The sequence below is a fragment of the Vespa velutina genome, chromosome 15 (genome assembly GCF_912470025.1).
Source record: "Vespa velutina chromosome 15, iVesVel2.1, whole genome shotgun sequence".
Taxonomy (NCBI): domain Eukaryota; kingdom Metazoa; phylum Arthropoda; class Insecta; order Hymenoptera; family Vespidae; genus Vespa; species Vespa velutina.
The window spans coordinates 960,001-972,500 of NC_062202.1; the positions used below are offsets into that span (position 1 = coordinate 960,001).

The 12,500-nt window shown below is 30.2% G+C and overlaps 1 protein-coding gene across 5 annotated transcripts in view; it reads left to right on the forward strand.

Moving 5' to 3' along the window:
- The window catches only part of LOC124954615 (DENN domain-containing protein 5B), a 21,034-nt gene extending 10,734 nt beyond the window's left edge, over positions 1-10,300 (forward strand). Inside the window, exons 1-20 of one of the 5 annotated variants that reach the window (XM_047507807.1) lie at positions 1,900-1,918; positions 2,603-2,712; positions 2,843-3,063; positions 3,185-3,379; positions 3,464-3,935; positions 4,042-4,178; positions 4,269-4,456; positions 4,542-4,929; positions 5,019-5,225; positions 5,330-5,338; positions 5,501-5,675; positions 5,767-6,031; positions 7,051-7,161; positions 7,873-8,137; positions 8,313-8,580; positions 8,681-8,993; positions 9,117-9,293; positions 9,426-9,630; positions 9,758-9,995; positions 10,102-10,300. In XM_047507807.1, coding sequence (XP_047363763.1) covers positions 2,710-2,712; positions 2,843-3,063; positions 3,185-3,379; positions 3,464-3,935; positions 4,042-4,178; positions 4,269-4,456; positions 4,542-4,929; positions 5,019-5,225; positions 5,330-5,338; positions 5,501-5,675; positions 5,767-6,031; positions 7,051-7,161; positions 7,873-8,137; positions 8,313-8,580; positions 8,681-8,993; positions 9,117-9,293; positions 9,426-9,630; positions 9,758-9,947 — 3,789 coding nt within the window. In that variant the 5' untranslated portion in view covers positions 1,900-1,918; positions 2,603-2,709 and the 3' untranslated portion in view covers positions 9,948-9,995; positions 10,102-10,300. Of the gene's footprint in view, positions 1-1,899; positions 1,919-2,602; positions 2,713-2,842; positions 3,064-3,184; positions 3,380-3,463; positions 3,936-4,041; positions 4,179-4,268; positions 4,457-4,541; positions 4,930-5,018; positions 5,226-5,329; positions 5,339-5,500; positions 5,676-5,766; positions 6,032-6,676; positions 6,713-7,050; positions 7,162-7,872; positions 8,138-8,312; positions 8,581-8,680; positions 8,994-9,116; positions 9,294-9,425; positions 9,631-9,757; positions 9,996-10,101 lie in introns of those variants that run through there. The other 4 variants (XM_047507802.1, XM_047507804.1, XM_047507803.1 and 1 more) reach the window with 4 other exon arrangements.
- Positions 10,301-12,500: the final 2,200 nt, after the last annotated feature.

Below are 12,500 nucleotides of genomic sequence, written 5' to 3' on the forward strand. Positions count from 1 at the left end.
GTTGCTATATTTTTTTGTTTTGTTTTATGTATCGTAAAGTAGGAAGATTCATAAATATGTATATATCAGATACTGATATATAATGAAAAGAAAAAAAAATGAGAGAGAGGGGGGTGGGGAGAGGGAAAGGGAGAAAAGAGCAATGAAATCGAAGAGATATAATCACGTCATTGTCTAGAGGAGAGAGGTAGAAAAGAATTTTATCATGAGAATAAAATATTTCTGGGGTTATTTTGTTTGAGGTTAGGTAGGGGAAAGTTGATCCAAGAAGGAAAAATAGTAAGAACAACGATCGTCTTCGTCATCATCATAAAGGGGAGAGAAAGGAAAGGAGAAAGGGAGAGAGAAAGGAAAGGAGAAAGGGAGAAAGAAAAAGAGAAATCGAGGTATCTCTCTCGGAAGCGAAGAGGGGTAACCACCCTCCCTTCTATCGCGAACGATTAACCTCGTATACAGAAGTACTCTTGTATTCGCCGAGCGCGAGGTACTCTGCGGCAGCTTGGAAGCTTGCCAAGACGTCAACAGTCTCATTCAGGTCGAGCCTCGGGGATATGTACCACGTTCAATAACAACTTGCCGTAGCCCTTACTCCTTAACCACAAGCCCCGCGAAATTTGAATATTTTTTTTTATTTTCTTTTTTTACTACACAAAATCAACATCGAAAATTTACTTTTTTGTTCACATTTTATACAATCGAATCATTAATTTTATAGGAACATATTTATGTATCTTTTTTTTTTATTATAATGTTCAATGATAACTTGCTTTAACCTATCCCTTGCTTCTTAATCACAAAGCCCGCGGAAATTAAATTTTTCTTTATGATCTCTCTCCTTCCTATTCTCTCTCCCTCCTCTCTCTCTCTCTCTCTCTCCTCCCCATTCTTGATCCTTAACTGCAGAGCCCGCGAAATTTGAATTGCACTTAATGATACTATTCACTTGCTTAACGATCACAAAGCCCGCGTAATTTGAATTTTTTCTTACCGACGAAGTACGTATAATAAATTTCGAATTATTCCATTTTGTTTCTTCTCATTTGAAAATACTATTTCAGTCGATGTTCATATCGAGAAATCGAAACATAAATTGTATATATATGCACACTTTCGGGAATGTAACTGTATCACTTTATCAATATATCTTGTAATAACTCGATATGCTTGGCGTTCACGGCAATAACCTGTGCATATGTATACGTATATATGTATGTATGGATATATATGGGTACGGCAGCTTTTACTAGACAGTAATTTTCCGGAGTTACGAGGAGAATATTCTCGGATGGTGTACGAGCGTGTGAGAGTTTATACCTTAGCCGAATGATAATGCGTTAAAGGATATGATATGAAGCTCGAAACGCGAGAGTATATACATACTTCGATATTAGTCAGCGAATTTGTATCCAATCAAAATAAATAATATAAGCACAAACATATGTACATATATTTACAACATATATATGTGTATAAACAATTTATCCAACTGTAGGAAGTGCCGTGAAGATAATCTCTAGTCTATTCGTATTTTGGCGCGAATTGTACAAACCATTTAATTTACTATTTTACTAATGAAGTTGTCTCATTAAGACGTTTGAATATTATTTTTTTTTCCTTTCATTAAATTTTAATGGAGAAAAAATTAATGAAAGAAAAAAAAGTAAAGAAAAAAGATAGAGCGAAAGAATGTTGAATAAACTTTCTTTTTTGAAATTCAATTGAAATTCAAATATTATTTTTTTTAATAATATTCTTTTGTCTCGCGTAGTAATGATTTTGTCTATAGTAGTAATAGTAGTAATGGCGTAATGGTATGCGCATCATAAAGACGAAGGAGAACTTCCTCGTTTTGTTTGCGTCGGTATTCTAACTTTCGAGATGAAAATAAGGGATGCAAACGAAGCTTGAAAGGAGATGTGTATGTGTTATGTGTGCGTGTGCGCGTGAATATATATATATATATATATATATATATATATATACATAGAGAGAGAGAGAGAGAGAGAGAAAGAAAGAGATAGAGAGATAGAGAGATCACGTTCATTTTATTTAAAAACACATTTAAAAATTTTGTAATCGGGTCAGGGTCTCTTCTGACTCGTCGTTAAGTAGTAGCTCTTGTCTATTCAGTGGACCGTTGTTTGCTAAGTGGAAATACTTCGATGCATTTTTTTTCCCTCTCTTGCAGTTTCATCACGTTGTCAATTTTATTTCAAAATTTCAAAGCGATACGTTCGAGCCAGATATTTTAACGAGTTTCCGTACGAAAGAAAAAGTCGTATATTATCTCATTTTTATTATTATTATTATTTTTGTATTATTTATAAAAAAAGAACTTGTTTGTTATTTAAAGTTACTTCTTATTTACAAGAATTATAATGAAAATTAAAAGATTCGTAATAAATATATACGTCTAAATATTATGTGATACGAGTTAAATAAAGATTTTATATATATATATATATAAAATATTTTTATTTTAGGTTACTTTTATATATGGCATTTAAAATTAAAAGATACATAAAAAAAAAACATATGCATCTAAATATTGCTATATACTTCAAATAAATATTATAATAATTGTTTGTTCCTTTTATTGTAGGAGACTCTTTACAATGTACACCTCTGGATCGAGCATACAAGAGCAAAGTTTTAGGACATTATCCGGACTCAGTACCATGGAATCCATTCGACGAGCATGCAGTTTGTATGGTACGTTACATTTTATTTTACAAGAAAAATAATAATGAAGTATCATGAAGAAAATTAATAATAAAATAATAGTAATAATAATAATAATAGTAATAATAATAATAATAGTAATATTAATAATTTTTTTTAGCTTTGCCTACCAAGCGGTCTGAGATTTCGAACACAGAAACATTCAGTCGAGCCGACGTTTCATTCGTTTGTCCTGACCAAAGAAGATGGCCACAGAACGTACGGTTTCAGTCTGGTATTCTACGAAGAGTGTCGTAATCGTAAGATATGCGCTGCTATGCAAACGTTGCAAGCGATGCATATCACAGAATTAAGTAGTGGTCAGAACGGTACACCGCCAACGTGAGTTCTTTCATGGTTCATAACATTTCACGGATATTAATAATAAGTATTCGAAAAATTTTAGAATATTAAAAAATAAAAGAAAAAGAAAAAATAAGACAAAAATTATTTTTCATTTCAGGGCGAGAAAGGGTCAGGAGGGACATAATACTAGATCCTTGCCACGTCATTTTAAATTGTCAGCACACTCCCCGAGTGCAGCATTAGCTTATTACGATTCAACCAAAGATAAATTATTAGTGACCAAGTCAATTTCTTTGCTCTGTCAACAGCCCTATCTTCACGCGGCCAGAACGTTCCTGACCAATCTATACAAGTACCTTTTGTTTTTTTTTATAACTTGCAATACAATAGTATCATTGAAATGATAATATTAAATTTGTTTAAAAAATTTTTCCAGATGTGTTCCTAGGCATCCAGGACCTGGCCTTAGTTTAGAATCATACGTGTACAATCTTTTGTACAATGTACCAGTACCATTACCTGGAAAATCATTAAAATTTTTTATACCAAACGATGAGCCAGCTAAAGTTCCCTTAGAATTGGTTATACATCAGCCTATGCCATCGCAAGAATTACCAATGTTGGATTATCCTTTGAAAGATGTATTTATATGGCTGGGGGCCGACTGTGTCATACAGTTGTTCACTTGCGTCCTTTTGGAGAATCAAGTTTTACTCAGAAGTTCGGACTTTAACAAACTGATGGTAGTATCCGAGTGTATAACCGCCCTTTTGTTTCCCTTTTCGTGGCAGCACGTTTACGTACCTATATTGCCAGCCAGTCTACATCATTTCTTAGATGCACCAGTTCCATTTATAATGGGATTGCATGCTCAGAGCGAAGGTGGTGTATTAAAAATTGCTAGCGAAGTGAGTATGAGTTATATGCTTCGCTATAAAACTATTTCTTATATTTCTCTATTAAAAATGATAAAAGGGAAAAATCACGTGAAAATGATTATTCTTTGATTTACAGGCAAATCTTTGTTATGTAGATATAGATAAGCAAAGTAGCCAATTCCCGGAGGAGTTACCTGTATTCCCACATAAGATACAGTTTATTGCTGAGATTAGAGCACTTTTAAATAAGTACAAAGTACCACAAACGGGAAAGTACGTCAGTATTTTTCACGTTCGCACTTTTCTATGGTTATTAATAATTAATCACCATTTCATATTTTGTAAGGATAAAATATTTTATAGGACTGATAATATGTTCATAAACTATGTCAATGGTGACATTATGACTAGCAGCTTGACTCTTCCTGGTTCTGGATTTCACCTTCCACGTAGAAAGCATTCGTTACATGATGTTTTAGATTGGGACAGACCTGATTCCACACCCCAAACAAATGCTTTTCAACGAATTGTTGATATAGTTAAGAGAACAGGTAAAGATAGAATTGAAGTAACTTGATAAATTATCCGCTTTTAACGTACAATATTATAATTATATGTCATTATGTATATTCATAGGTGTAAATGTAGACGATATTGATTCTGTGGAGGATACTATTAATGAAAAAATACTCACTCCCCAAGAGGAATATCAAGAAACTCTCATTTTTAATAATGCCATTAGAGAGATTTTTTTGAATCGTTTTGTACAAATGTTTTGTAGTTATGAACATTTTGTTATTCTACCAAGTCAAGATAAAGACGAATGGTTGAATAATAGAGACAGTATGCATGTCTTTGATAAAGCAACATTTTTATCCGATCAACCTGCGCAACATCTACCATTTTTATCAAGGTTTTTAGAAACACAAATGTTTGCTTCCTTGGTTGATAGTAAAGTTATGTCAACGTGGAGCGAACTCGATTATAATATCAAAGTTTTTGACGATAGAATTACATTTTTAAAGTAAGAATCACCTTTGTCGAAACTTTTCTAATAATATCTCTTTTGAAATTTATATGGTTAGATTTATATGCGTGTTTCGTTCGTTATAGAAAAAAAGTTGGTGAAACTATTACAAGATCGACACGTTACGAGACATGCACGAGCATGACTGAAACACAAAAAGTTTTGGAACAGAGATTAACCAACGTAGATTTTGAAACCAATCCACCAACAGAAATTGTTCCACATAGAGCTGCATACTTCAGGAGTTTTCCTTTATTAGATACGGTCGCGTTAAACAAAGAACCTGCTCAAAGGTAAATTTTACATATTTGAAAATATCACAATTTATGACTACTTCAGTATTAGATAAATAAGATTATTAATTATCATTGCTTCTGTTTTTGTGCTATTCCGATAGTATACTTCGGTAAGAAATTAATTTTATAAGTGTATGTAATATTTTTTATTTGATACGTCTTTATAAGAATTTATTTTGTCATCGTTTTTTTTTCTTTTTTATTTTTTTCTTTTTTTATATTTAAAATTTGTTTTGTAAATATGATTAATTTAGAAACACTTTTATCTGCAGTAGTAGAAAAGGACAGACACAGTGGAAATATAAAATGAAATCTATGGAGTCAAATGGTAAAACAGCAGTACCTCAAGAATCTCAATCTCCACGACCACAAACAAAGCTCTCTGCGGATATGAGTCCAGCACTGATAGCGCAAGCCAATTGGACTTTCGTTGAAAAATTGCTTAAGGTAACAAAAAAAAAATATACCATTTGTTACCCACAATACCAGTTAAGATTATCTTATATACTTATATATATTACCTTGCGTTGATGATAAGGATTGTAAATCTAAAACCAAAAGAATGTTAGTCGAAAAAATGGGCTCTGAAGCTGTTGCCCTTGGGCATGCGAGTGAATCTCTCTCTGACGTGGAAGAAAATACGTTAGTAGCTAGCCTCTGTGATTTATTGGAAAGGATATGGAGTCATGGGTTACAAAATAAACAGGGCAAAAGTGCTCTTTGGTCTCATCTTACAATGTATCAGGAATTGGAGGAATGTAATGTTACAACTAAAACTATAGATCCCAATTTTCTTTCTCCCGGTGAGTTATGCCTGATTTATAAATATTTATCGAACTAATTTATTTTGTAAATAACCAAAAACTTTGGAACTGTTTATTTTATATTATAATACCAATGCTGTTAAATATGAACTCTCTTTATATTTATCAGTGATGCTTGTATTAACATATTGTCGGAATAATATTTGTCAGGTTTTCAGATATATTAAAGTCAATTTGCGAAAGTAAACTATTACTAATTGAAATTTATAAACTGTGATTACTTAACGATACTCTCATGGATCGAAATATGTTTATTTATGTAGCTGCATCACTGATGCTTATATATACAGCTATAATGTGTTCGCACCATTATTACTGTGCACAAAGGGTGTCGATAACTGAAAATAATCTATGTGATTTGTTTGGGAGCTATACTATATTTAGATTGCTTTCAAGATATACATTTACATATATATATATTATATATATACATCTACATATATATATATGTATATTATATATATATATATATATATATATATATATATATATATAGTTATGGCACCCTCATATGTGATACGCTTAATGTTACGAAAGTGTTAATAAACAATATGAACACATTTTTTTACATAATTATATTATTTTATAAAATTTGCTGAATTTTATAATGTTCCGGAAATGCAGCCTTAGCGTGGTGCGTGCTGCGGAAACGTCTCGATTGTACGTGTCCAAAACTTATTTAAGATAAACTATTAAAGTAGAGATTAGTTTCTCATTCGTAGATACCCTGCACTATTAGTTGTAAGTGAGATTTATCAAAGAATATTTCTTATAGCTGTCGTTTCTTTCATTATACTCTTCAAATTAGCACACATTTTGATTTTTTTTTTTTTTCTTTTTTTCGTGCAACCGATGAATTTCCGCTTATACAAAATCAATGTTTTATTCCTCGAGATATTTTTTTCAATTAATTTACCAGCAGCTTCTTACTTTTTGTATTTCGCTATGTTTTCCTTTTTATTTTTTTTTTTTATCTAATTTTAATTTTATTTTATCAGTACCCAAGAAATCGCCAAATAAACTTTTTGGGTTACCGGATCGTTTAATCGCATCCTTAAAGAGCAGAAATATTTTTGAGATTGCTTCCTATATCAAGGAGAATTTTAATGGTAAGCCTTGTTATTGGCTTGCCGTAAAGAATACTCGAGTTTGACTAACAATACTAATTATTCTTTTTAATATAATTATTTTCAGACGGTATATCTTTCCTTTCTAAAATATTTGTTATTTAATAATTTTGTTAAATGTATATATATATATATATATATATATATATTTTTTTTTTTTTGTTCTTGATGCATGTTCTTTTTTAATTGCCATTGTGATTTTAAAGCGTATGTGCTATTCTTAAGCTATCATTTATTTATCATTCGTTAGCTGTATACTTTATTAACTTGTCCTTTTTACGTATCGCTTGTCGTGTCGTGTATCATTTTAAAAAGTAATAGTGTTTTACATATTAGTTGCAGCATGATGTTTTGGTATCCTGTATTCATTAAATTATTTTTTTTTTTTATCGATCAATATATAAGGCCTTTGTCCCATGAGGCGCATGTTGCTTGTAAATTATATTCCTACAATACATCTATGATTAAGATTAAAATTAACACATCACGTATTACCTTATATAATGGAATAGTAATGAAAGTAATGTAGTTTTTAAAAAAGGAGTGCTGGTTTCATTTTTTGTTTTGAGAATAATCATGTTTCTTTTTTTTTTTTTTTCTATTTTTTTTTCTATTATTTTTTTTTTGTTCTTTGTGCTATTTTTATATTTACACTTATATAGATAGTAACAGAAATTTATTAATAATTGTTAGATTTATCAAACCTGGCATTGGAGACTGATATCTCTCCAACAAGAGGAACGGATAAGCACAAATCTCCTGGGGAAAGAAGAGCTATTGGACCGGAGCATTTGCGACCTTTACCTGAATCATTGACTTTTGATATTCGAAATATCCAAGCAATGACAGATATTAAAACGCACATTGGATATGCCAGAGCATGGGTGAGATTAGCATTAGAAAAGAAGTTATTATCTCGACATTTAAAAACGCTCCTATCTGATACAGCACTTTTAAGGTATGTTGTTTATAAATAATTCGGAAAAAAAACATGTATATATATATATATATATATGTGTGTGTGTGTGTGTGTGTGTGTGTGTGTATGTGTGTAAATTATTTTTATTAATTTTTATCGTAATTTTATTATTATTATTATTATTATTATTATTATTTTTTTTTTTTTTTTTAAGGAGTCAATATAAACGATCAGCATTTTTACGCTGTGAGGAAGAAAAGGAACAGTTTTTATATCATTTATTGACGTTAAATGCGGTCGATTATTTTTGCTTTACAAATAATTATCCTACTACTAAGTTACCATATAGGGTTGTAATATTTCCAAGTCGTAAGGCAAGCGCAGCTACAACTTCTGCCAATAGTTGGATCGCTATATCTGGTACATTGTGCGAGACTAATCCTGTTCCAATTCCTAAAGCAGCTCTAGAATTTGTATTTCACGTAGGTATTACTTGACAATAATTTTGATAATTTATAATAATATATGCATACATATATATGGATGTATGTAGTTTATATATTTTATTAATTTATGTTTTAGCATAAAAATTTAGGTGTCCTTTCGACTTTGCGGATTGGTCATGACAATACTGGTCTTTCTCCTAAATGGATGGTAGAACACGTTGTGGTAAGAAACGAAGTTACAGGGCATACATTTAAATTCCCTTGTGGGCGATGGCTTGGTAAGGGCATAGACGATGAATCTACTGAAAGATTGCTAGTAGGTGCTTTAGTACCAAGTAGTATTGATAATGAAGAATTGGTAGAATCGTGTTCGACTCCTCCAAGATGTAGATCTCCAAGTATACCCAGACGACCTATATTATCCGAAGTTGAATTGCAACATATGCTTGGTAAGCACAAGTGAACGTATATCTCCCACAAATGAAGAAAAAAAGATTTTTTTTTCTCCTATAATAAAATGTATAAATAAATTAAATTGCAAAATATATTTATTTTAAAAAATATTATTTTAGGAGAAGCTGTAAATGCGATTGTCAAATATTATTACAGAAGAGAGTGCCAAGATAGTTCTCTAACTGCCTTACTTTGTGGAGAGGGTGGACTCGTACCTTCCCTTGAACAAATCTTTTTATTCGGTTTTAAAAATCAAAGAATATTTGGTAGAAATTTTTATGTTTGGGACTATCTTTGTAAGTTGATTTCTTTTCTTTTCTTTTTTTTCCTTTCTTTTTGTTGTTGTTGTTGTTATTGTTATTATTATTGTTGTTGAAATAAGTATTTCACAATTAATGTAATAATTGTTAATTCAATTGAAATTGTAGTACGAGTAAAAGAAAACTTTGAGATATCTTTATTAGAAGAAATGGACGAATACTCACAGAGATTAAATAGGAATAGAAAAATACAAAGTAATCAGAGGTTTACTATCTTGAGATGTTACAGTCATCTTATTGATCAGATTAATATATTTAGTCAAACTTTAGGAAAAGATGGAAAGTTTCAGTTGTTCATTTGTTTGGCAGCAAGGTATAGATGAATCTTATGTAAATTACATAGGATATATATATATATACATATATATATATACAATTTTTTTTTTTTAAATAGAAATTATTTTAATAATTATTTTATTTGATCTCTAATATTATTTTAGAGAACAATTGCTTCATCCAATGTTACGTCCGATGAGCGAGGCACGTTCTACGTCGGATATGTACGAGGAGAATTCGTTTTTGAGAAATCCTCATCTCTTGACGTTTCTTATACATATTCTTGAACCGCTTAGCGACTTCCATATTGTTCTTGAGAAAAGTTTGACTCATGGAATCTCTAGTATATGTTAATCTGTTGTACATTCCGTGTGTATTTTGGATGAAAGCTTCATAAAAACGGTAAGAACGAATTATTATATATTAATCAACATTTTGTTTTGTTTTGTTTTGTTTTGTTTTGTTTTTATTTTGAACAAAATAATTTCACATTTCCTTATTTCTACAGGCTGAACCAAATGTGACACGATGTTATTGCATTCATTTTATACACTGTTAAAGTCGAAAGACGATAGGGAGACACCGGTGTTAGAGTATAGGATTCGGTGAAATAATTTGCAAAGATGCAAAGAATTTTATTATTACAATATTATATATATAAAATTGAATATTAAAAAAAAAAAAATGAAAAAAAAAAAAGAAAGAAAGAACAAATCGAAGACTGTTACCGGTGAATGTAAAATAGAAATTTTTAGACGAGAAATTATTAAGAAGTGAGAAAGAGAGAGAGAGAGAAAGATGCATGCTATTTACCGAATGTAAGATTCGAAGAGAGCATGAACTTTCTCATGCTATTTTCAATGCTCGTACTATTCATGACAAGTGATAATATCTAGTTAACTTTTACTCAACTCCTTTTACTGCAGTTATTATTAATGGGGATATACGAATGAACTTTTCTCTAAATCATCATACGTACGAAAGAACTATGAACCAAAGATTTTAATCCTATTAATTTATTAATATAATTAATGCCGTGTATATTATTGCCATTATTTAAACAGAATTATAATCTTTGTTTTTTTTTTTTTTTTTTTTTTTTTTTTTTTTTTTAAATCCTTGTAAAATAATCAAGTGCTGTAAAAACATTTGGATGACATTTGTATAGTTTCACGTCAGAGTATCTTGTGTTTATTATATTTTTAACGTAAACAATATGATACTCTTAATAATCTTCCTCTAATAGAAAATTGTTTAAAGATCTCAGCTCGATCATTTGACATTTGTGTATGTACTCACGTTATTTTTTACTGGCTGTGCTTTGATTAATACACGTTAAAAAAAAGTCAAGGGAAGGAAAAAGAAAACGAAAAGAAAACACAAAGACATCGTGCAAGAAGTTTTTGTTATGATTTTATGCTGTGTTAGATTTGCGAACGTAAAACATTGTTGATTTCATTATTATATAAATTGAAATATCTCAGATAGCGCGCTTACAATAAAAAATAAAATAAATAAATAAAAAAAAAGATATAAAAGGCCTCCTAACTTTAAAATAAATAACTTTAAAGAAATATTAGAAATCTAATAATACGCACTCTGGGATATTATAATTTATTTATATATAGATTTAATGGCAACATTTCTCCATGACATATGTAATGTTTTATTAGATTTGCGTCAAATTAAGTTTTTTTTTTATACGTTACTGTAATAACGTCGTATAATTTATTTTCAAATTATATTTTTCAATTGGAATTCTTATGACCTTGTTTAACGGAGAAGGACCAAAAATATCTTTGTCAGTTAAAAAAAGAGACAAAAAAAACGAGAGAAAAAAGCAAAAAAGAAAGAAAGAATAATTGGCAATTCTTTCAATATCATCAATACAATAAAATACATATGCACAATTCATCTTAAGTCTTATAGATTAAAAAAAAAAAAAGAAAAAAAAAAGAAAAAAAAAAGAAAAAAAAAGAAAAAAAGAAAAAAAATCGAGTTATATATATATATACACGACACACCCACACACACACACAGGACACAAACTTTCTACACTCTGTACTCGCTGTGAAGTGATAATACTATACCGTTTTAATAATAACTAGACTGCAAAGTACAATCGAATTGCAAGCATTTCATAATATAAACTCGAAGAAGAAAGAAAGATAGAGAAAGAAATAAACAAAACAAAAAAAGAACAAAAAAAAAAAAAAAGAAGAAAAGAATATTTATAATAGTTAAAGCTTATATTTAGTACCTTACAGAATTCTTAGTACATACAACATTATCTTTATAAATTTTCCTAATTATAGACGATTTCTTCGTCATCATAATCATCATAATCATCATCATAATCATTATCATCATAATCATTATCATCATCATCATCATCATCATCATCATCATCATCATCAATAGGCTTTATTATTCGAGGAATAGCCGAACGACGTAAATATATATATAGAAAGATTTATACATAAATTCTCACGAGTTCAGATGATCTAGAGAAAATTGTATTGAATTTATAATCCTCTTCGTGAAGAGTTTGAAAAAATGAGATGTAATTAAATTAAGGATATATTAATTAAGGTGAGAGGAGTCAGCAGCAGCAGCAACAGCAGCAGCAACAGCAGCAGCAACAGCAGCAGCAACAGCAGCAGCAACAGCAGCAGCAGCAGCAGCAGCAGCAGAGTTGATATATGATGCGCGTTGAAACCAATTACTATTATTGTCCGTTGAAACGCGTTAAAAGGGAGTTTAATCGATCAGTACAAAAAAAAGAAAAATAAACCAAAGGAGACGACGATGTTGGTTTTATACTTTCTCGTTGTTGTTTTTCTTTTTTTTTTAATTTTTGTTTATTTTTTTTTGTCGAATCAGTCAAAACCGTAGAAAATTACGTGA